At 36.5% G+C, this 25,331-nt stretch overlaps 1 protein-coding gene and 1 pseudogene across 6 annotated transcripts in view; one reads left to right on the top strand and one right to left on the bottom strand.

Moving 5' to 3' along the window:
* Positions 1-587: 587 nt before the first annotated feature.
* Hectd2 (HECT domain E3 ubiquitin protein ligase 2) overlaps positions 588-25,331 on the bottom strand; it is a 60,336-nt gene continuing 35,592 nt past the window's right edge. The window contains exons 8-21 of one of the 6 annotated variants that reach the window (XM_021631271.2): positions 24,231-24,340; positions 22,565-22,713; positions 21,893-22,016; positions 19,483-19,582; positions 16,639-16,746; positions 15,713-15,845; positions 14,555-14,643; positions 11,035-11,193; positions 9,040-9,114; positions 8,306-8,393; positions 8,114-8,220; positions 6,713-6,828; positions 6,123-6,266; positions 588-3,005 (exon numbers count right to left, since the gene is read on the bottom strand). In XM_021631271.2, coding sequence (XP_021486946.1) covers positions 2,885-3,005; positions 6,123-6,266; positions 6,713-6,828; positions 8,114-8,220; positions 8,306-8,393; positions 9,040-9,114; positions 11,035-11,193; positions 14,555-14,643; positions 15,713-15,845; positions 16,639-16,746; positions 19,483-19,582; positions 21,893-22,016; positions 22,565-22,713; positions 24,231-24,340 — 1,623 coding nt within the window. In that variant the 3' untranslated portion in view covers positions 588-2,884. Of the gene's footprint in view, positions 3,006-6,122; positions 6,267-6,712; positions 6,829-8,113; positions 8,221-8,305; positions 8,394-9,039; positions 9,115-11,034; positions 11,203-14,554; positions 14,644-15,712; positions 15,846-16,638; positions 16,747-19,482; positions 19,583-21,892; positions 22,017-22,564; positions 22,714-24,230; positions 24,341-25,331 lie in introns of those variants that run through there. The other 5 variants (XM_021631272.2, XR_009593541.1, XM_060388636.1 and 2 more) reach the window with 5 other exon arrangements.
* On the top strand, positions 9,811-10,470 carry LOC110545271 (U1 small nuclear ribonucleoprotein C-like; annotated as a pseudogene).

Genomic DNA, 25,331 nt, shown 5'->3' with positions numbered 1-25,331 from the left:
AAGTGCTGAACTCCAGGTTCAGGGAGGGACTTTGTCTCAAAAATAAGGTGGAGAGAAATAAAGACACCTGACATGGATGTCTGGCCTCTACATGCATGCTCATTCTGTGTCTCTGTGCCTCATACCCCCGCACCCCCCCAAGAAACTCCTAAAGGTTATGTGTAAGGAGTCAAACTCCTAAATGTTAGGAGTAGATTTACTTGCATATTGATCATCCATAACTTAGCTCTTCTCTTTCTTAAGCTAAGGCGATATGGGCAGGAGGGAAAAGGCTGCAGGAACGGCTCTAAGGAGAACACGAGTCTGAAGCTATTTCCAGCCAGTGTTCTCAGACCTCCACCTCTGAAGGTGTACTCCACTGCTATGGTGTATTCACTTGGCGAGATATCTGTGACCATTCAGGTCCCGGCTATACAGTTTCATACTAAGAATATGCTAAGGCAATTGGCTACACTGTGTGTCAAATACATAGCTCTTGAAACTGTATGTTCTAGTAATTTCCCTAATCACATTATCTTGTAAGGAGCAGTGTGATTTTAAATATACTGTTTTAATGAATTGTCCAGTGTTTAAAAAATGAAGTGAAACCTGATTGACTGCATAATTTTAATATTTGAAAATGTCTGTACACAAATTAACTCAATACAATACAGATTTGTACAAAAGAATGACTTCTAAAAACTTATACAGAAAAAATAAATAATAGGTTTTTTAAAAAAGGACAAGACATTTTATAAATACTAATAAATAGTGTGCAATGCTTTAATTTACTATGGCAGATAGAAAACTCAAGAAATCATTGACAGGTTGTATATTTAAAAAGCTACATGAATTCTCTAACTGATTAAATTAAAATGTAACAGTAGTGGCTTGTACTTTTAAAATGAGGTATTATTACATTGTAAACCAAAACAGAGCATAAATATATGACCAAGTAATTAATGGTTATAAATTTCAACTTAATAAAAGACAACAAAAATTTCCATTATTTATGGACTTTGTCACTTAAAATTTGGCTTGTGTACTTATAAAAGTGACAGAGCTATCAATATACACACAGTTAGACATGCAGACTAAGTCAACACTATTTCCATGAGTCATCCTTAACAAAAACAAAAAAACAAAAAAACAACTTTGCTTACATTTGACTTAGAATACTAAACCTGGCTTCGTATACATGATCCTTTGTGCTTGTTCATAGTCACCTACATTAAAACATCGTACCTTCTAGTTCAAGCAGTGCAAGAGAGAAGCAGTTTTATTTGCATATAGAGTAAAAGAATGCACAAACCAAACCAAATGTGCCTCCACTGTCTTAGGCTTTCCGAGATTTTTAAGAAGAAATATCCTTTCAGCATACTCAAATGGAACAGCAGTCATTTGCAGTCTCAAGCAGTACAGGTAGGGGAGTTGGTCCTCTAACACATGTGGGTGGGCCTCAGAACTGTGGGCAAGCTGATGAGTCCCCGCACCCTTCAATTCTGCTGGTTGGTGCAGGAAGCATAGCAACAGCAACAAGGAAATGCCTCGCTCGGGGAGGACTGGGGGAGGACTGGGGCCAGGTATTATTTGCATGTGGATCATATGCTGGTACTAAATGCTGGTTTCATTCTTATTGCAAATGTAACTTCAGAGTTTCCTGAAGAAAAGCTATCAAAGAGTAGGAGAAGTCTTGAGATGGAAATGTTTGCAACATGCTAATAAAACTGCTTCACTATAAATTAAAAGAAAAAAAAAACCCGGGGGCTTAAAAATGCAGCGTTTACATGCTACTTTATTAGAAATAGAAACCAAGGGTGCTTTTGAATTTACTATATTTAGAATCCAGTGAAATAAACATTTTAGCCAAAATGTCAAACTTCTTTTATGCCAAGCTACATCATTTTGACGCAAACGTTTTTTATTGTATTTCACTTTCGTCAAACATCTTATCCTACATTTTCTAAAAATTAGTGTATTCGCATAACTGGTGATCAAAAATGTAGATACAAGTTATACATCAAAATATATAAAATGGCAGGTTTTTTTTGTGCTTGTAATTAATTTCAGTAATCAATGACTAGTTCTGTCTAATTTGTTCTACTATCTTGGTTTTCAAGAAGAAACGACTATTATACAAACATTACAGAATACCCAAGTAACCCATTTAATGCCAGTGAGCATGCGGACTAACAATACTTAAAAGAATATAACCTTGAATCCAATTGGTCTGAAAATACTCTTGTACAATCATCTTTATTAATTTGTAAAAGCTGTATACACATCTAAAACCCTAAATTTACTTTGTAAAAATAAATCTTTAGCAATAAATGGCACTATCAAAATCCCATGATTCTTAGGCTGTTATGTAGTTATTTACATGCTTTTCAGCAACAGTTGAAAAGATCTTATAGAACCCCAAACCAATATATCAAAAGACCCTGTAAACTGCATTTGCAATTATACTGTGTTGTTTACCTTTGTATGAAAATATGGCTACATGCTTTATGGTAAAGATAATGTAGCTCTCTGCTTTGCTACCGTGTGCTGCAAGCACACATCTGCCACTGGGCTCCATCATGTCAGAAATGCACTCTGTCCTGCTCCTGGCTTTCCCAGTGGCACCTGTGACAAACTATGTCTGGAAAACAAGATGCTATAAAAAGAGCACTGGATTCAGACCTGTTTCAGCCACATGCTCTTTTCCTTAGTCAATAAATGTCTGATGTATTTTTAAAAATCATGCCTTCACTACACATAGTTCATATCTGAGTAAAAAATCTCATTATTTTAAAAGTGGTGAGCTTTGTGAAAGTGTTCTGGAACAGAGACATGAAAATGTTAAAGGCACAAGAAGAGGGAAGTGAATGCTACATAGAAAATACTGTATTTCAAGTCTTCTAGGTTACTCAAGTCCAAACCCTTCTGAATTTGAAATCCCAATGATCAGTTTCTGTTTCAGATCTTTTTTGCTCTTGTATGGAGGAAGGCAGAGTTGATTGAAGCAAGTGTGTGCCACAGGTAACCTAGAAAAAAAATAAGTTTTTAAGGGATATTATGTCTTCAAACAGACACAAAATGACTAAGAAACTTGAAAAAGCACCACATATATAGTCAGATCTATTTTATTGTTATACGATGACTCATCTCTTCTTTATTGGACAAATATTTATTGAGTACTTAAGTACCAAGTGCCATTCTAAATAGCGGGACCATGTTTGCACACAAGACAATCAATATGCCTGCCTTCATTAAACTCTAATTTGAAAAGCATTTTGTTTGGAGTCAGAAGACCTGAATTTAAATACTGTTGCCTTCACTTACCAACTGTGGGACTTTGTTTGAATTGCTCAATGTCTCTAAATCTGTTTCCTCATCCATATGGTGAACTATGCACTTAGAGTAAAAGAATAAGACTGTGATCTACACAAAATACCTAGTAGACAGCATATTGTATAGCTCAGCCTTGGCTGTCAGAAAGTTAGGAAAAGCCATTTGGGGCCTGCTTCCAAAGCTGCTGTCCTCTCTGCACACAAAGCATTCAGTCTTTGAATCCTTCTGATCAGCTCTGCAGCATTCTACCTGATGACACTGCTGTCTCCATCCATGGTTTCTAGGGGCATCTCAGAGCCTTCTCTTCAGGTTTTATGAACTGCTCAACATCACAGTAGCATTCAGCAAAGTCAGTACGTAAAAGTGGAGAGTAAGCCAGAGAACACTTAGAAAGAATTTTGGATGATCAGAATTTATACTGCAAGACCACACAAAAAGACTTAAAAATACTGGGTCAGTCATCATTTATGGAGTCTGCATTACACTAAAACTCTAACATATGTTCTGATATGTATTGCTTCTCTTAAGTGCCAAAGCAACTTAAAAGTGGCTGTTACCCACATTATATGGATGAAGAAAAGTAGACATGGCAATATACAAATCAAATATTCAGAGCTACACAGCTGGAAAGGAGTAAACTTGAGTTTCACACCCAGAGCCGTTTGCTAAGATGTAAAGCATTGGTACTCACATTCAACACACCTGTCTATCTTCAACCGTGTGTCTTACAGAAGGAATGAAAACTCTTAGCTCAGATGGAATACTGTCCTTGCCCTTTGGGGAACATTTTCACTGGACTGGATGGAAATGGCATGCATCTTTGACAATCTAGAGTTGTTCTAGAGTCAGAACTAAGACATTTTTGCTCCTAAAATAATGCCTGAAGTAAAAATAATTGGAGACATTTATATGTTGCTTTTGTATTAAGATAAGTTACTCATATTACCTTTTAAATAAATCATATTTTTGTTGCTATAAATATTCAAAAAAAATTTCTGTTGAACAAGTAAATCTTCAAATGCAAAACTTTTTTTGATATTTTCTATGCTAGGTCTTTAAATTATGACTCACATAGAAATGTCTTAGTTCTATGTAAATGCTCATTTATGGTTTAAAATGTAATTCCTTTCTTCATTTTTGTGTGTGGTCTATGCTCACGTGCACATGTGTGGTGGTGTACACATTCACATGTGTACATGGAGGCCAGAGCAAGACACTGGGTGTCTATGCTGTTACTCTGCCTTTATTTCACTGAAACATGGTCTCTGACTGAACCTAAAACTTTTCTTTGACTTGTGCTGGCAAGCCCCAGATTCTCATGTGCTCCCCCATCTTTACTCCAGCTCAGGGGTTACAAGCTAATGTGGCCACACACACGACTTCTTATATGGGTGCCAGGGATCTGAATTCAGCTGTTTGTGCTTGACCACAGAACAATGTTCTGAGCCCCCAAGTATAATTTTGACATCAGCTTAAGTATTCATTCAAGAAACAGTTACCACATGTGTGCCTATAAAAAGAATAAGCTATATAAGGCCTATTTTCCCTGTATTGAAGAGATAAATGACTGTAATATAAGGTGGAACATGAAAAAAGAATTTATTGAGGGAATGATAACTTTTTGGTGTCACAGGAGCTGTCAACAGTAAAAAGGATCTTCATGGAGAGGTAGCAAGAACATGTCCTATGAAAAGCGAATGGAGGCATCAAAGCAATGGAGGAAGGCAGGTGAGTGTGTTTTAAGGATGAAGCAAAATAGTGGGTGGGTAGAAACAGAAACAATGGATTCTAGGAGTGGAACTTCTGAGGTCAATAAAGCTACCAATGCCCCGTGTGCCAGGGCTAGATCAGTATCATGGAAAAGGAATTGTATAGGAACTGGACAGGAAAGAGGCCTTAACTCAGCTAGGAATGAGGTAAAAAGGAACAGCACCAGGGTGTTCGCAACTGGGAAAGCACAGAACCAACTCAAGGTCTGAAATGAAAGGACTGAGACAGGATCTGAGAAATGTTCAATGTGTAAGCTGAAGGGCAAGGGTGATTATGATGAAAGTTGTGTGTACTCAAATTACTTTTTGAAGCCCTAGAACTTTGGAATAGGAGTAAGGAAGATCAGCATTAATTACCCACTAACACTATTAGAAAACTGTTTAAAGTCGTGGTCTTCATCACTTCATATGTGCAGAGAATGAGACTTAAAAGACAGCCAGTACCAGAAGTACAGAAAGTACTAATACAGGAGTTATTTACCTCTGCTCCGTGCACTAGCCCTAATTCCTTATGTTCCCTAATTATAAAAGTCATTTACACAAAATGAGGGCTAGACAGCATGCTTCTACAAGGCAGGCTAGGTTCTAACAGACCACAAAGGAACTACTCGACAGGCATGTAAAGAGAGATGGAAGGGGAGCATCAGCAGGACTGGGATGTGTCAACGCTGCCAGGGGATTTCAGCCACAGTCTCTTCCATTTCAGGGACACACTGACGCTGAAGAATTTACATGAAGATGACTTAAGACCGAAAGACTGTTTTGATTCTAAAGTTACTAATAAGTTATATATTAAACATAAAGTTAGCTGGGCAATGGTGGCATAGGCCTTTAATCCCAGCACTTGGGAGGCAAGGCAGGTGGATCTCTGAGTTTGAGGCCAGGCTGGTCTTCAGAGTGACTTATAGGACAGTCAGGGCTACCAGAGAAACCCTGTCTCAAAAAACCAACCCAACCCAACCCAACCCAACCCAACCCAACCCAACCCAACCCAACCCAACCCAACCCGCCAGCCAACCAAAGTTATAACCCAGAGTTTACCAGTTAGTAGAAGTTTCATTTTTTGAAATCTTAAAGTTCAAATCAGCCATCCCTCCCACAGGTACTCTGTCACTTCCTGTAGTAAAATGTAGCAACTTCTTCTGGAGTTCAAGAGGAAATCCAAGCACAACATCCCAAAAGTATCTACAAAGGAAATTCACACATGATGCACTCCTCAGAGATTCTAATAAAGTAAGCTGAGAAAATTTCTCTAATACAAAGGTGCTTGATAATAGTATAAAATAACATTTTATAACATTATTTAACTAATCTAACAATAAATGACATAAAACTCATTTTTTTGTTCTTGAGTCCTATTTTTCAACACAGTGCCAGTAAAATGCTATTTAAAAATTTAGCATTTTTGGGGAAAAAAGCTCTATACTTTGATAGAAAGTTATATAATTTCCTCCCAAGGGGATTTCTAAATGCGTTCATATTTTAGTACTCTTTTATTTTTAGCAATAAGTTAAGACAGGGTGGGCTGCCGAATATTTAACTTAAGCGATTGAAGAATTCTAAGCTATCTAAACAAGCATGCCACACTTTCTTCTCTTCTACCGAAGGCGCCCGAAGACCAGGGAGCGTACCGTATAGTCGGGTCTGTCTTCGCATAGCCGTCATACTGAGTGCTCCTCTGCAGTGCATGCATATCCAGTTCAGGACTGCCACAAACCAGAATTTCCACCTCTTCTGGACGAAGCAGCTGTCAACAGTCATAAAAGCAGTTAAAAATTATGATCCTAAATAAAATTTAAACTGTTTTCATTGAAGAATCAAATCACAGAAATTACGACTTTTTTGAAGAAAATGCTTCCCATTATATTTATATCTTATAACAATAATGAGTAGTTTGCTAGAAAACCAAGAAACAATACAGCATGAACCAACTCATTCCTCTCCAGAATGAGCAGGGAGCAACAATGATTACAGATCCGCCTGGCCTGCCCCCACCAGTGCCCTGGGCTCTGCAGAGCTGTGTGCTAAGTCTGGTTTGTGTGTCTCACTAGTTCCCACCTTTTGGTGAGTTCATTCTCATTTGTGATTAGATCTGAAAAGCAGTCGTCCTACGCCATTTAATTTTTATTTTCCCTTTCTCCATCCTCCCACTACCAGAGTCATACAACTTAGTTTCAGCTCAGCAGTACTTCTTTTTCAAAGGTACTTTCAGCAAACATGTTACAAAGGCAAACCAGTGGTTCCCAACCTTCCTAACGCTGTGACCCTTTAATACAATTGTGGTTGATTTTCAACCACAATTATTTTTGTTGCTACTTCGTAACTGTAATTTTGCTAGTGTTATGAATTGTAAGGATAATGTCTGACACGCAGGTTTCTGATATGTACCCTGTGAAAGGCTTCAACCTTCAAAGGGGTCATAACCCACCAGTTGAGAAGCTCTAAAACAAGCCGGAGAGACAGCTACTTGCTTCTGTGCCAAAGAACCTTTGATAGTCCATTTCTTTCCTCTTTAAAAGCAATGCAGATGAAAGGTCACTTCAGTATGTCATGATAAAACACGACATACAAGAGACACGATGGCATGTGTCTTGAAGGTGAACAGCTCATAATATTTACAATATGGCATTTAAACTCCAGTTTACATGGCCAAGACAAGCCAAAGCACCCTGAGTCCACCATGCTTTTGAAGATGAACTATACGTGCAGGGTGCTAACAAGCTCTTGAGTAGCAGGGAGCAGCTGCACAGCATGCTCCCACTTTTCTCCTGGAGCCTGCTGTGCTCTGCTCCAGAGTCAAGCTTTTAAAGCCCTAATTTACGCCTAATTTAAGGCGTAGCAGAAGAAAGATCTGAAATCATGTTTTTCTCTCTAGAGGAGAAAGGCTGAAAGAAGAATACTACTGTTATTTCTAACTCTTTTAAAAGTAGAAAACGTTTTCTACTTTTAAAAGCTCATCTACCAAGATACTTAAGTAATTTTCTGTCATACTATTACAAAACCTAACTGAAAGCTTAAAATTTTAAACTCACCATTAGGGCATTTGAAGCACACACACTATGGAATCCACAGTAAAAGGCAGCAAATTGCTTATAGATAGATTTGTTCAAAAGGAAGTCCGTATACAGCTGCACATACTCTGGAAAGCAATGTCACATCTGTTACACAGTCATAGTAAAGAAAATGTACTAATTCACTGCAATTAAAAATGGCATCTAACTTACCTCTTCTATTCTGATTGGTAACTGGAATCTTATCACCCCCTGGCTTTAAGTTATAGGATTTAATTATTCCAAATTCTTCTTGAAAAACCTGATGGGCGATACCATGATATGTTTATTGGTATTGTTGATGTACAAGGGGCTTTGGGGAGTAGATCTGTAGAAGAATAGTTCTGCCCCTCCCTTAAAACACACAACTGTCAAAAGCCTAAACTTTTTGTGACTTTTAAGAAGAGCTGTCATTCTGATGTTAGAAAAAAAATGAAATAAAAGGAGGTCCATAATCCTTCCTGTTAAACACAGTAAATATGCTAAAGAAGCCCACAAAACTTGTATAGCAAGTGGGAGAGGTGGAAATGATTGTTTTGGTCTGATTCATTAGCTTCTCCTAAACTTCTTGTGTTGGAGCAATGTCAGAGGCTAACTTTTGGTAAAAGCCAGTCAGTCATGGAAATATGCAACTACCCAGGAAGAACCATGCCCCTGATGAGTTCATTTCCACATGCTTGCCTACATGTGTCTATGGCTCTATTTCTAATACGTTACTAGCCTTGATTCTTTTAAAATTATTAATAGGTTCTTGCTGCGCAGCCCAGGATGGCCTCCAATTCACAATTCTTCTGCCTGAGCCTGCCTACACTCAGATTCGAGTTCCTTTTCTTAAGAGTTTAGTAACAAATGAACATTTCATATGTCAGCTGTAGAGCTGACAAATGGTGGTGTGCTCTCATCAGTACCTGGAATGTTGAGTAGAAATCTTCTTCAACATTGCCTTCATATGATAAGAGTTCCTTTAATCCGTGGGCCAATTCCTGTAAAAACAAACCTGTGATCTGTCTTTTACATTCAACTAGCCGTACTTCAAACTGTAAGCAGAGATTGTGGGTTCCCTACCTGTGAGAATAAGGAATAAACTCACATTTTAAAGCAAGTATTTGAAGTTTCTTTCTAAGACTCATGGTACTTGCCAATGATTTCTACCATCCATAGCTTGAAAAAAATTAAAGTCCATGCAGGAGGGAATTTTACATTTTATACTTCAGTGATCTAACTCCACAGGGCACTCTTAGCAAGCAAGTATTGTAGGTCCATTATGACTTCCTGGCTCTCTGCCACATTACCGTTTATAGATTTGTAGTTCTTCTCATTTTTAAATTTTATTTAGATTTTTTTAATGTTCTATTTTAGGATGCATTGTTTAAAATCAGACATACAGTTCACATGTGAAGAGGCTTATACATTTTAATTATCATAACTTCCTCTCCCAAGAAAAGCCTGAGCATGCTAAGAGAAACATTTTCTTACAAAAACTTAAAAGTAGAATTGGCTCAATATTTTATTTTTTTAGCAAGCTTCATGAAAATCACTCTTAATTTATATTAAATTTTCTGAAGAGGTAAGTAATGCCAGGGGTTGGAATAATCTCATATTCTTTACATAATAAATTTTCATCCCATTAAAAGCACAGGGATGAGGGCCCAAGATTTGGCAGGTGGCAATGATTTTATCATGACTACTGTGATATGTGTATTACCCATGCCCACCATCTATCTGTAAGACAGACACACTGCAGTGGCAGGAAACACAAAGAGAATGTGAAAGTCTACCATCAGGAGGATGCAAGAGGAGGCCCATAGCCTGACTGACAAACAACAGCTGCATTTCAACAAGGAACAGTATCTCCAGCTCCATTCTCTGCTCCTTCTCCTGCAGGAGAAATGATCCTATCTCCCCGAAGTCTCCTGGGTACTCACCTTGTATGATACCTGCACCCCACATGAGAAGTCCTCCCATGATGCCAGTGATGGGGCCCTTCTCCTGGGATGATGCCTGTGGAACCTGCTCTTGGAATGAGGCCACCCATGACAAGACCTCCCGCTTGCCCTATGATGGTGCCCACTAATCCTCGCATGACTTGGCTGGACAGAGAGCAGCAAAGGGGCTCTTTATTAGTTTTGTATTACTTGTTCTGTTCTGCCAGAAGATCATAGAGCTATGTTCAAGTGTTCTCTATGACGTAACAAGGAAGATTTCTTCCCATTCCTACCAAAGAGAATAATCTTGGATAGGAGAAGTGGGGTAAAAAAAAGTACAGTTTTCACTTGTACTGTGAAATATGAAAATAAAATTGTCAGCCATTTTTTTTAAAAGCGCATAATTTTATACAAATATAGGCTGGTAGAGGTTTAATATGCCTATCACCATTAAACAAGATTTATTCTAAATTATGTTTATTTGTGTTAAGTCTGTGTATGAGTATGTGCACATGTGTGCTGGTGTCTGCAGAGGCCAGAGAGGCTGAATCCCCTTGAGCTGGAATGACAGGCAGTTGTCAGCATCCTGATATGGGTACCAGGAACTGAACCTAGGTACTCTGACACAGCAGTCAAGTGTTGAGTGGTCTTAATTGGTAAGCCATCTTTTCAGCCCACCATTTGTTTTTAATTATCAATTTTAAAACATCCTATTATTCCCATAAGGACATTAAGGCCCAGAGAGGTTAAATAACACCCAAGTCAGTCTGGATTCTAATCAATGCCCATAAGACTTAAAAAAATCTGTTCTATTCTGCAAGAGCAAAATATGACTATCTCTGTAAGGAAGGGGCTAAAAGCAAGACAGAGTAGAGTTCTAAAAGGGAGCCCAATTTTAAAGTAAGACCAGCATTAGAAGACAGCAAGTAGAGAGGCACTTAGCATAACACGACTACAAGGTACTAACAACATACTTACAGGCATAATCTGGCACAAGTCGTCAATGGCAACACTGCAGATGCCTACTGGGGTATTCTGATCAGTAGGTACGATGGGGGGGCTCAGCAATTTCTTGTAACAGCAGGGAGGAAAACGAATATCCAAAGTGATACTGTTATAAACAGCTAGTCCCATGAGCTATGCATACTAAATGTTAAGTATTAACATAAAAGCCATGACAACAAATGAGTTTTGAATTATGCATCAGCTGTCTTACATACTTCCTTCAGATCTAACACTGACTTTCTAATTAGTCCAACACACCTTCCTTTTTTCCTTCATTTCCTTTTATTTACATTCTATAATTCCTGATTAACAAAAGTCATGGGGAAAGGTGTTCATTTGATACAATTTAATGATTTAATGCATTCTTATAAATTATTATATAAAATTACTAAATTTAAGGAAGGATGTTGGTGGTTTTATAAGAAGCATCAAGAGTTTATTGACTGCAAAATGCAGGAATGATTTTAGAAATTGTCATAGCTATTTAAAGCTTAAAAAAGACTGTTAAAGGAGCTGTATGAATAAGCATATAGATGTACAAATACTGTTAATGAGGTAGTAGTGTAAGCAGACGCACATGTAAGCTTGAAGGGCTATAGTTCAGATATCTTATTTACGTGTAAAATTTGTCTACTTACACAGTAGAATGTAACATACATTTTCTGAAGAGGGAGGTTTAGATCATATTTCCTAATAGTTAAAGGTCAATTATTCTGTTAAAGTTACTTAAAAAGTAATTCATTTTATAGATTCCAAAGGAAACCTAAACACACGGGTTTAGCAAGTTGCTGAAAACTATTAAGAATACTGTCAATTGAATTGGCAAAGGCAAAATGAGGGCTGGTGATGTAAGGAGTACATAGTGTTTTCTAAGTAACTGCACAGGCTGACCAGGTACTGCAAATATGCTCAAATATACTTACATGATCAGACAGTAGCAATGATGAGAATACTACTACTAATTCTCTACGATGATGAGAATGTCTAAACATGCTAAAATTCTAAAGGCATGATGTCCACAAGTAAGGAAGCAGGTTAACAGGCTTATGTTACAGAGCCTCTCACACAGAGATGCTTACTCTACACTAAATCAACCTGTTCTAGTTGAAACAAGGATGGAGTAAGTTTTCTGCCAGTGTCACTGAGTGCTTTGGGCGGCGGACAGTCTAAAAACCTGCACTGTGCTATACTGTCTCTACTCAACTTCAGTATCTTTTGTTACAGGCAATTCTACTTTTAAAATATTACTCTATTAATGCTCTGGATGTAATCTTTATAACATTTTACTATTATTATTTTGTATTTTATTGATCTACTCCTTGTAAATACTAAAAAATTGCCATATTAAAAAATGTAATCAAATGCTAAACAATTGTGTCAGTTTAATTTTAGACACATTTGTTTAACATGAAATATACATATAAGCACATGCTTAGTATAATCTTTTAGGTACTGATAAAAACCATCAATATTATGAAAGAAGATGACTAACAATGCATGGTTTTATGAATAACACCATTTCAAAAGCTTAATAGCTAACTTTATTAAAAATATCAGGAAGTCAAACTATCACAACTCTTAGCTGTGACATAAGAACTATAAAGCAAGATAACCATGTACATCAAGAATTCCAAATAGGTCAAAGTTAATCGAAAGTACCAGAGAAGTTGGACACACTCAACTGAGAAATGACAGAAAACCAGAAATCCATGATTTGCTCAGCCTTCTTGGATAGAATTTGGCACTCTGGACCTTAGATTTGACAATCTATAAAACATTTCAAATTGACTATCTCAATATGTAGTTTTGTTTCCTGCTACTTTTTCTTTCATTTACTCTTTCACATACATCTTCAGGATTTAATCACAACAAATGTAACACTGGCCTGGATGGATGCTCAGCATTTTCCCCAAGTCCCAGGGTGATTACTGCTTTGTGGCAAGTCAGTAACAACTCAGCCTTTTATTCCCCTCATCAATCTCTCAGGTAAAATTTCTGCCTTCTCTGGAAAGAATGTAACCCCACCTCTTCTCTACTTTACAACCACACCACACTTATTTTTATGCTAATCTTGGTTTTTAATGAAGTCCCAAACCCCTTAGTAGTTATTCTTAATTCCATGCTCCACAGTCATCTACCTGAGAATAAACTATCCTCCACTGATGCTCATCTGTTTTTTTAAATGCTGAACTTCTCAAAATTAGGATTTTCCATCTTTTCCACATATCTCTAGCACTTGCTCGTCTTTTTATTCTTCCTTCATTTTCCCACTGACAATTATATTTCTTATAACGTAATAACTAGTGGACCAAGGCATTCTTGTCTAGTATCTAACCTCTCTTTGCTCTACCAATGTAAAAAAAAGTTGCACAACACACCTGAGATAGACATGAGAGGATGGCAACTGGATTTGTAAAACTAGAAAGGTTGGAAAATCTTCTCTGTTGCACTCACTTTTCAAGTTTTTAGGATCATCTCCTTTATGTCTCAGGATTTCAGGGTATATTAAAAAGGCTAGATTTACTTCTTACAATTTCAATGTAGTAAACTGAGCACAAAATGCAAGAACCAAAAATATGTTATCACAAATAGAAAAAATTCTAAATTTTAAAAACTATTTAAATTTTTTTGATATCTAAATAATTATTTTGAGGTAAGAAAGACTTAAAACTCAACCATTTTATGTATTGAGACTATGGAAGTGTGATATTACATATTATACAGATTAGGGAAATCTAATAAATTTGATGATGTTTAATTTTCTTTTTTCCTCATTTATTTATTAACTTTATATCCTAATGGCAGCCACTCCCTTCTCTCCTCCCTCTCCCACACTCCCACTCTCTTCCCCCATTCACTGCTCCCCTTCTCCTCAGAAAAGGAGAGCCCCCTTCATACCAATCTACCCCAACACAGCAAGTCACATCAGGACTAACGCATCCTCTTCCACTGAGGCCAGAGAAGGCAGCCCAGCTAGAGTAAAATGATCAAAAAGCAGGCAACAGAGTCCATGTCAGAGACAGCACCACTCCAATTGCTAGGGGCCCCACATGAAGACCAAGCTCCCATCAGCTACATATGTGTAGAGGGCCTAGGTCCAGTCCATGCATGCTCTTTGGTTGGTGGTTCAGTCTCTGAACCCCAATGGGCCTAGTTAGTTTACTCTGTTGGTCTTTTTATTCTCTCCACGGGAAAGATACTATAATGATACTATACTATACTATACCCCTGATACTATAATGATACTCTGTTATGCTTGCAGGCAGGTATCTAGCATAATTCTCCTTTGAGATGCTCCACCCAGCAGAGGGGATCAAAACAGATGCAGCAACCACAGCTAAACATTAGGTGGAGCTCAGGGAATCTTGTGGAAGAGTTGGGATAATGTTTAATTTTCTCAAACAACATTTTTTGAAACTACAGAGAGGGGAAAAAAAAGGTCTTAAAAATCTCTAGTCTAGTAGCACCTCCTAGTGGAAAGTTTAAAGGATACAATTCCCACCAATCGGAATTCAGAATAATTATCACATTTAAAGCTGCTAAACCAATGGCAGTTCGAATCCTTGTGATAAGTAAACATGCCTGCAAAGAAGAAACACAATTTATCCACAAGAGGGAAAGCATTGGTAAAATACATATGATATCTAGCAAAAGCAAATCACTCTAACACAGTTCTGTTTCAAACCATTTTTCATGCTAAAAATTTCATAGAACACATTTGCAAATCTCAGTAAAGTAACATAGAAGGCATTTTATTTTTTGATATCCTTAAGCAGAGGATAAAATGTATAAATTAATCAGATAACTTCATAAAATACAGCTAATGAGAAAAATCAAATTTGAGCATTATCTACACAGTTCAATGTATCTTTGCCAACCCTGTCTCATATCACTAGAACGATTTTAAACATGCATCTATGTTATCTATAATATGTATGCTATAAAAATATAGAAATTCTCCTTTGAAGAAAAATAGTTAATAGATGCTAATAATTTTATAGGCAATTTCTCTAAATAAAATAAAATAAAAATTAAAGATTTTGTCCTTAAAAAATTAACTTGTGAATTTCTATTTCTTTTTGTCTGTGGTTTATATGTATATGCATGTTTGTGTGTAGCTGTGTGTTTACATGTTCATCTGTGTGTGGCTGCCACAGCCATTGTCAGGTGTCTTCCTCAGTCAGTCTTTTGAAAGACTCTCCCACCGAGTCTGGAGCGCAGCAACCAAGCTAGCCTGGTTGCCAGCAAGCTCTAGGGATCTCTCTGTCTGTCTCCCCAGTGTGGGGGATTAAAAGATTAACCCAGTTCCTGGATTTTCACATGGCTGCCTGGGACCTAAATCGAGACCCTCATACTTGTATGGCCAGCATGTCACTGACTAAACCATCTCCTGAAACCACAGACTTCTATTTCTTAAAATTTAATGAAAGAAGCTTCACATACTAGTGTAGAAAAAAAATTATAGGCTTGCTTTTAAATTCTGAATGTTCTTTATGTATTTCAATGGCATACTTTCATGCATTGTGTTTATACAAAAGATATATCGCTATTTCTATACAAATTCTACATTTACTGCTGGTGAAAATGTCTGGGATACTACTGAACTCTAACAAGTCTAGACACACAAAGGTCATAAACATTAAACACTCACCATAATCTGGATGGAAAATCTGGCGAATTAGAAGCAGGAACCATTCTTTAGTCAAGCCACCCATATCCAAACCAGCTTCACCCACAAATGTAACTTTCAACTTCTTCTTCAAGTCTGCTCTTTTCCGGGTTAACTATTTGAAGAAGTTATGTAGTAAGGGAGAACAAATGGCAACAAAAAGAGAAATGTATTTATTTGTTTAATTTTGGGAGCAATATTAGGCAGACTTTGGCTTATTTTTACTTCCATAAGCATCCATCCATCCAATCTGCCACACACTATAAGCTAAGTGTTATTGTATTCATTTCATAGATTAGAAAAAAAATTATGGGGTCAGATGCCTTGATAAAGGTTACTGCCCTCAAGAATCACAATGTATCCAACTTTTTAACTTAGTAGACCATAATATAAAGTGACCTTTCTCTTTCAACACTAAATGAAAGCCCACACAGATGAGGCAGCCACTATCTCATCTTAGCCACATGATGGTCGGACTGCAGCAGTGTGCACAGGGCAAACTTTGCAACATACAGACATGAGTCAGTGTCCGTATAAATCTGAATAGGTCCTATATACCCCTATACGTCAGACCTGTAAGGTTATAGACGGGCAATCTGAGGTCTGTAGAATTTAAAATAACGTGTTATACACCTAACCAGAAAGAGATATGGGTCTAGAATCCAGGTAGCATACCAAGAAACATGAATTATGCATTTAAATATTTTACAGCAATCCCCCTGAGAAATTAACCAACTATTAATAAACATCAGAATATTAGAAAGCTTATACAAAATTTATCTTAACTATATCAAAATTTATGGAAGTATACATATTGACACACAGAAATAATAGCTTAATAAAATTTTAATAATAAAGTCACATAGTTGCATTTCTTTTAATCAACACCATTTTGGAATAAGTTATACCTCATCAAGTGAGTCGCTAACCAGATGTGTCCTCCTCACTTTCATATTTAGAAATAGCATATTCATGTCAGGTCTTTGTCTTCGAGATACTTTATCCACCAGACTTTGCTAATTAAATAAGAAAGCAAACACTGTTCACTTTTATTTAAACTATAATTTCATTTAAAACAATTAGTCAAAACTGCTTAATTCTTTTTTATGCTATCTCTCAAGTAAATAATTTCATAAATCATTTTATTTATACACTAAAATGTATTTACATACATTTTAGCTTGTGAATCATCTTATTATGACTTTATTTTGGAACAATGATAAATCAGTGGGCACCAAAATCTTGATTAACTTTCATAGGGAGAAGGCTGCACTATTGAAGGACTCGGACCTTCAATAGCAATGTTTTTTGTGCAATAAAAGGGGGGACATTTAATCCAATGTATGTATTTCTAATGCTAAGCTCAGGCTTTAGCTATTTTAGATATTGAATTTATTCTAAAAGAACCGTCTACTTCTAAAAAGTAAAAAAAAAAAAATAATAAAATAAATAAATAGTGTGTCTACAAGTTCAAAGACATTCAGACCTTTTATTCTAAAAGTCCTACTTTTGGGAATTTGAAAGATTAGAAAAAATTTTTATTCCATAGATATTCGTAAAGCTATTATCCATAAAATCAAAGCTTAAAACTATCCTAAGTATATGAAGCTACTATAAAAATGTTTAGGAAAATTCTGTAAACAGGGATTACAATTATACATATAACACTGCACTACCTCTGCTGATTTTAAAGATTAGCAAAATAAAATTTACCAAAATGTTAACAACAAATATGCTGGGTGATACAGATATAAAAGATTTTAAAATACATTTTTAATGTTTCTTTGAAATATAAGCACTGTGTATATAAGAACCAACATATTAAAATGTATAAGAAATATGTCATTATACAAACTCAACATGCTTGTATATATACTTATCTAGATAACGATTATTAGACTATTTCCTTATTTTTGATGACAATGAAAATGAATTTTGTGCAAATAAGGATAAATATTTCAGACATCTGAAGTATGGTAATGTGCTATAACATAATATCTCATGCCCCAAATCTACAGTGTTGGACACTACTTAAAATTTTGTTACATTACTGTAACAAGTGCCAATTCATAGCCTTCTCCAGCCCTCCAATCTCCAAGACTCTTTAGTAGCCTTTTGCTTTTCTGGGCCTGGTCTTACCATAGAAGTTTGTATTCCTGGACAGTGTCTATATAACTGATATTGTGTCTTACCCTTTCCTTCTTCTCTTCTGTTCCTGTTCTTGCCTCTAGGTAGCTGTCGCATGTCAACACTAAACACATTTACCCTGGATGCTAATGGAGACAAGCTTAGTGGTCCTTTTCATTGGAAATGTGTATTTGCCACAAGAATGCTCCACATAAAAGAGGCCAACAAAGTTAGAATTTTAGACAGTCTTATGGAACTTACTTATTTATTTACTTAATTTTGCAATTTCAGATTATAGCATAAGCTGTGTCAAAAGTGGCGTGGCAGTTAGGAGAACCTGTGAGAACTAACAGTGCCACTGGAGGATTCATCTATTCCCTCCCTCCCCTGTTCTGTGAAAGCCTGTGTGCTGCTCTCCTTTCCAGGAGAAGAATCATAGCACAGAATGGCACCTGATACCTGAAGCATGAGTGGCAGCACACTGCTAAAGAAATCTGGATAAACTAGTCCTATGTGTTTTATTTAAATTGTAACAAACCACACAGTCACTGTGAAAAGAAAGCATTTTTAAAAGACACATGACACAGAACTGCATCTAAGTCAAAATGTCAAGATGACTAGCTTCACCGATTAACCTTTGAGCCAGCATCTGGTGCTAAATATGACCATTTAATCGCATTCTTCAGGGGCAGTGTGGTTTCAGAATTCTCTTTGGAGCCAAAAGCAATAAAATTTCTTCTAATATTCTCATACTCAATGCAAGCTGATTTCAGGAACTTACTGGGCACTAAAACCTATGTCCTTCTCTGTGGCAAATAAAACAAACAAAAAAACAAAACCCAGAACTAACTGCTGAGGAATACACTATTCTCATTTTTATATTTTAAAATATCATGATTTATACTTCATTTTTACACTCTTGAACAAGACATGGGAATACTCTATCTGCTCTGCTGTTCTTTCTATCTTAAGAAGGCTACAGCCATGCTTCTTTTTCACATGATGTGAGCCGGGAGGAGCCCAGGATGAGCCGGTGTGCAGAAGAGCAGTGTCAGCTCTTGCTCCCTGTGCTCTTCTCAGCAGTGGGGCAGAACTGGCGCCCAGGGGAGCCTCACCTTGCTCCACAATCTTCCTCAAGTCCGCCCTACTTTCTGTGCCTTTACCATGTTCTGAGAGACAAGGCAAACTGAGAAACTTTCTTTGAGCAAACTTCGTAGTTCTCTAAGACACATGCTTAGTGGTTGTTTCTGATTTTCATGAACTCCAGGGAATGCCGTAGCATGAGTGTGATTTGTATTATGGCCCCCTGGTCTCATAATGGTGCTCAGTGCTACTTCGCTAGCGTCCTAGAACAGGAGCATTACACAAAGAGAAGCCCAACAAGCTCCTCAAAACTGGGTCTATCAGAAGCATTTCTGCTGCATTTATAATATACTGCGAAGCTGACTAGATACGGGCTGTTCTATCTCCCATATTGTGAACAGGGTTACCTTGTGGGGGTAATAACATGGACTATATTTTTAACATTTTCTGATTACACTAAAACAATCCACATGACATTTCACTTATTTATTATTTGCTATATTGATTACAGGAAGCATAAATATGTTTCATAGCTGGCTTACCCTTGCGATGCTTATCATCTGTTGTTCTGAGTCTCTTTGAATAATGATTTTTTTTGCAGCTATAGAAATAACGAATGGGTACTGACAGAAGGAAAACCTGCTAAATAAGTGAAAACAGAAAAAGCAAAATGGTGCATTTTTAGCAAAATTACACCAAGGGAATCTAAGGAACCCTCTTTGCAATATAAAACATTACTTTTGTATGGTGTTTTACCATTCGCAAAAGATTTTATGTGCATGATTTCATTTCCACAAAACTATGAAAAAAACGTATTATTCCTAGAAGTGCAATGTCTTAAACGCTTTAGGAAACCACAGCTAATTTTCTAAATATGTGCTGGTCACTTACATTGTTTACACAAATCATTTCCATTTCACCTATGAAAAACATGGCTAACAGTAGGACCAGGAGGCAAAAGTGTTGATGGTGAGAAACAGGACAGAATATTTACATGTTCAAATGAATATACAGTTTATCATTCAAGGATGATTTCTTATGTGTGAGCATCAGAAATGGAGAAACATAGTGATAACTAAAGCATACAAAAAGCAGTCTTAAATTTGAGACTAATATAATAAAAAATAGAAAAATGAAAAATACAAAGCATATGTACTTATAAAGATACAACATTGTTATCAAAGTGTATGGAAATAACTGTCTCCTAGATCAGAGCTAAGTCTTATACTGTATGTGAAAGCCACAAATTACATAGACATGAATGCATATGGAAAGAGTGCAGACAGCAGCAATGACACTTGGAGAGTTGAGACTCCCATCACAAGTGGCTGCAGCTTGGGTGTGTATATCTCCGTGGACGTAACTGCAACAAATCCATCAGTTTTAGTTTACTCCATCTGAACACAGTCAGTGGGATATTTGTGGCCACTTGCTGCAAAGAAGACATTATATGAAAGAAGAGACAGCCCTGTGTACTGAGCATTAGATAGCCGTTACTCTGATTCAGAACTGACAATATCACAACTTGCTCAGTACTAGTATGTAATGAGTCAGTAAAACTAACTAAAAGTCTGGAAATAAAAGAAAATGCAACAAGCTTAAAAGAATATATGTTGGTTTCATTATATACTTTAAAACAGTGCTTCTCAACCATTGCCATTTTGGTTTCATAAAAAATACATAAAAATGCTATGTGCATCAAGTACCCAGATAAACACCCCAGGGTCAACAGAGGCTCGCCCTGTGGTCCAGATCTAGTTTCAGATTCCACTGCCTGCCAGTGATCAATGGCAACCTCTATGGCGTGCACTGCTGGTGTGCTGCACTGGAACTGGAACAAGCTCATAGGAACAGGTGACTATGAAGTGGTCAAACTCTTAGCTGCTTGACGACTCCACTTACATTAAAATGGGAAGGTGGGTATCTTTGTCAAACAAACTCTACCAGGAAAGTGTTTCTCAGGCTTACTACTACAGTCTTCAGAAGACACTGTTTTCAATTTTGATTGTTCATGTGTGCACTGAGATTTGATCAGAGTGCTATTATACATTTTAGGTCAATTCTGGCAGAATCCCTTGAAAGGTTAACCAATCCATGTGTTTATCTGGGTTCTCTGGGTTATTTATATCTGTATTTACATCTCTCCATCTCCAGAAGAAAAAAGACATCTCCTGGATAATTCATGTGTGGGAAACAAATTATGTTTGGGATAGACTTGATAATTTAATCCAAAGTAGAAATGTGGATAAAAAGTATAGTACACTATACACTATAATACATTAAAGAATTTTGCCAAGCATTTTGAAAATCTGTTACATTGAATAAATTGTGAACCTCCTTCTCTGAAATATCAATTCCCTTTTCTATGAACAATTCACAACCATTTTTTGATGCATATTAGGGGAAAGGAACAAATGTGTATTAAGTAGCCATATGTGTGTGATCAATGAATTAGATAAAGTACTGGTATACTATAGTCTCCAAGACAAGATAGCTTATTACCACTTTTTGTAAATAAAGAAATTTGGAACATTCAGTCATTCTTTTATGTATTGTCTAATGATTTTTATGCTAAAACAGCAATATGAATTATTCATAGAACTGAAAATATTTTCTAGTCCTTTAGAGAAAAAAAAAAGTTGCCCCTTGTGGTGTGATGACAGCACAAAGAATACTAAGTAAGCTCTAAGAAACCTTATACCTAGGGAAGAACCTCACTGTTCTTCAAATGATGCTATTAATTAAAACAAAACTTAACATATGCATAAACTTAAAATGTAGCAAAAGTAAAACCTCTTGATAGACACAATGACATTTAAAGCTACATATTTAAATGATGCATGTTTATATATAAAGAAATTATATACACATTATTTATACAAATTTAAAATCCTGTAATTATTTTAAATTGCATTTTGTTAGGTAAATAATTAGATGAGTTATTGAACATACCTGTGAGAATTTCCAAAGCTCTGCCAAGTATGATACTCTTCCATGAGATTAATGTGATCCAAGGTAGAATTATAGAAATCAGTGTAAGGAATAAGAGGAGGATGAACCAAATTGTTGGCAGTATCTGTGAAGATAAAGTATCATATAGTGCTCTTTCCCAGCATGTACATGATTCACTTTAATAATAAACACATTATTTTAATATCTACTACTGGCTGTCCTTCATTTAAACTCTGGTTTTAAATAACTGCAGTTCCAATGAAAAGGGCATTTTGCAACTATTTCTTAGTTTTAAAAAAATGTGATGAGGATCATAAAAATATTTAAGGGGGTGCAGACTGTCGTCTAATTGTCATTTTCCACCAATGTCGTCTCATGTAAGATTCCTCAGTAGTTAGTGGAGCTCACGTTCTCTCAAGAATTTATACTTAGCAAATCACACGCACTTAAGACTATGGTACAAAATACTACAAAGCTTTCCCCAGCTTTATAAAACACTTATCATTCAAAAAATTTATGTATTATAAAATTCATAAACAAAATGACTTTTTTTTTCTTCAAAATAATGGTTTAACAGTTAAAGCTAACTCTCTAGTACTCAGAGATCCCTAGGGGATGTCTCTAGTTATCAAGAGAAAAGTAAGATAAGGGAATAAAATAATCAAAACCTACTAAGCAAAGCCAGAACTTTAGAGGCTGATGGAATCCACCAGGTACACTTCGTTAGAGGAGGGAATTCTTCAGGTTTTGCTGGAAACAGGCGTAAGGAAACAAACTGCAACAATCTCTCTACCAGTTGCTTGAATTTCTTCTGGGATAATCTAGTATAGAGTTTGAAATAATTCCAATCAAAATTTTTCCTTTCTTATTTTGTCAATATATTTGTCAGAGCTCAAACTACATCTAATAAACATAAAATAGACTATTTTTATTTAAACTATATTTATTAAGCTGACAACAGAAGACAAAATCCTACCATGAATACTGTTTCTCAAATAAAAAGTAAACACCAGAATTACGGTAGTGTCACCAATATAATTTTTAAGGCTTTCAGTATTTAGTCAGTTTCACTATTCACAGATGCTGCTCTTGAACACCAACCTGTATGCTAAAATTTATTCCTTACTCCACAGGTCAGCACTGTGCTTTCATGGCCATTTGTGGACATAAAACAATGCTGAGAGCGCTGAGTTGTCCTGCGTGCATGAATGAGAGTCAGCAAGGTAATGTTTTAATGTTTGTTTCAGTTCCCATACTGCCATAAGCTTCTTTCTATAGTCTAATAACATGTTTTCGTATGTTTATGCTTTTGGAGTGATTCCGTTATTTCACAACGGCCCTCCAGCAGGCACGGCAGTGCACACCTGTAACCCCTATAACTGGGAGGCTGAGATGGGAGGGTTCTGAGTTAAAGGTCCACTGGGATACACGGTAAGTTCCAGGCCCGACTGAGGTACGAGTTCAGCCTGTCTCAAAAACCAAAGCAAAACTAAAAATCCTAAATGTAATAATTAAGTGCTGGTTAATTCCAATGAAGAAGAATGTGATACTGTACAATGAACAAGAAGGATGTGGTGTGTTGTACAAAGAAAATGTGTGCTATAGCTATACTGGCATGGCTCATGGTGTGACCGCCATGATCTCAATTCAGCCAGTTCATTTACATGGAGTGAAGCATCAAATACAAGCAGTCCTAAAGTGGATGCTTGCTGGGCTGACAGGACTGTGGCCAGAGGCTCCTAGTAAGGCACCCTGCACAAAGACTCAGTGATGTATGCTGGTTCATCAGGACTGTCGGGGACTCCTGTCAGCACAGCTAGTGCGAATAATGAGAACTGACAGTACTTAATTTTTTTTCTGAAAATATTTTGCCCTTTTAGTTTTTCACCATCGTTGAGAATTGTCACTTAATGTAAAGATAGTCCTGAGGGGAAGAAGTGATGTGCTTTTGTAATCTGGTATTTTTAATAAGGCAAGTCATACATATTAAGACATGTTAATAACAGAGGAAATTAAAAGATACACAATAAAACAATAGCTGAACAAATTCATTTGAGATGTATAAAAAACAGAAATGTGCTATATAAAACTGCAAGTGGTGGATTTTCAACAATTTTCACAAAAATATAGTTACTCAGATTAAAAATAGATTTTTATGTTTCTTTTATGTATTGCTAAAGTATACATTTTATAACTGGCTTTTGAAGCATTTCAAAGTATAAACATCATTCCTAAAAAATCTTCAAAACATTCAAATATTGTAAAGGTTTACAAGAGTCTATCATAAAATTAATAATATTACATGTAAAACTGAGAGACTATAAAAGTTCTTGTTTACGTTTTAAGCCAGTGAACTAGGAAATGATGGTCAGCTTCCACTAAGGTAGCTATCTGTCGTAGCAAATGAGCATAGATGACATATGTAGATGTGCTATTAAATTGAGGATTCTGAAAAAGATATTAAAGATAACTGTTAAATTGTGTTAACAAGGAAAACCACAAAGCTTAATGAGTTTTAAGCGGCAAATTCAGGAAGCTACATTTGAGTTTGTGCAGTTCTTTAAAAACAATCAACTTATTATTTATTTAAGTGAGACTGGCTTTTGATACAGCACAATGCACAAGTTTTGGAATTATGACAGATCTGAAGCTGAGGCTTGGGTCCTATCACAAATTAGCTGTGTGCCCCATTAGGCATGGTTATAAAACTTTAATTCTCAATTTCCTCAGCTGTAAGATGGAAATAATATCTATTCAGGAGTTGTTTTGAGTTTTAAAAAAGAAAACATACAAAGCACCTAGTTGCATCTTTCATAAATGTTGGCAACCACTATTATCCAATTAAATAGCAACAAAATGTGTGTTTTCTTGACTAAAAAAACAAACAAACAAAAGAAAAACCAGGTAAATGCTAGTTGTAAAATGTTTGCACTGGGAAATGAGCTTCCTGCATCACAAAGTTATAAGCATGTGCTCTGACAACGTTACAGGCCTGAATGAATGCTTGTAAACTAAGCAATCCACATTATCTTTCAAACGCTGAAGTTCTATGACATTTCAGATATTTCTATAAGCCACTGCTATCAACAGTCAGATGCCGGCTGGAGGTGGCTGGGTGGTTTGGGGCGCCTGCTGCCCCTCCAGGGGATCTGAGTTTGGTTCCGGCACCCACAAATGTGTGCGGAGTTAGCTCCAGGGCATTTGACTACTCTTCATGGGTAGAAGATAGCTCATGTATAGCTTTCACACAGACATACAAATAAAAAGTAAAAAGAAGTAAAAAAATCAATCCAATTGTGATTTAAAAAACAAAACCACTGTTTTCAAAACTGACAGGCAGGAGTGAAATAGGGTGCCCACACCCCCCAGGAACAGCCCTGGGAAAGGTGCGGTGTGAGCAGAACCTACAGCTGACTAACAGTCTTCTTCCAGAGCTGAG

The sequence above is a fragment of the Meriones unguiculatus genome, chromosome 1, assembly GCF_030254825.1.
Source record: "Meriones unguiculatus strain TT.TT164.6M chromosome 1, Bangor_MerUng_6.1, whole genome shotgun sequence".
In the NCBI taxonomy this organism is placed as follows: domain Eukaryota; kingdom Metazoa; phylum Chordata; class Mammalia; order Rodentia; family Muridae; genus Meriones; species Meriones unguiculatus.
This window is presented reverse-complemented; position numbering and strand designations above follow the sequence as displayed.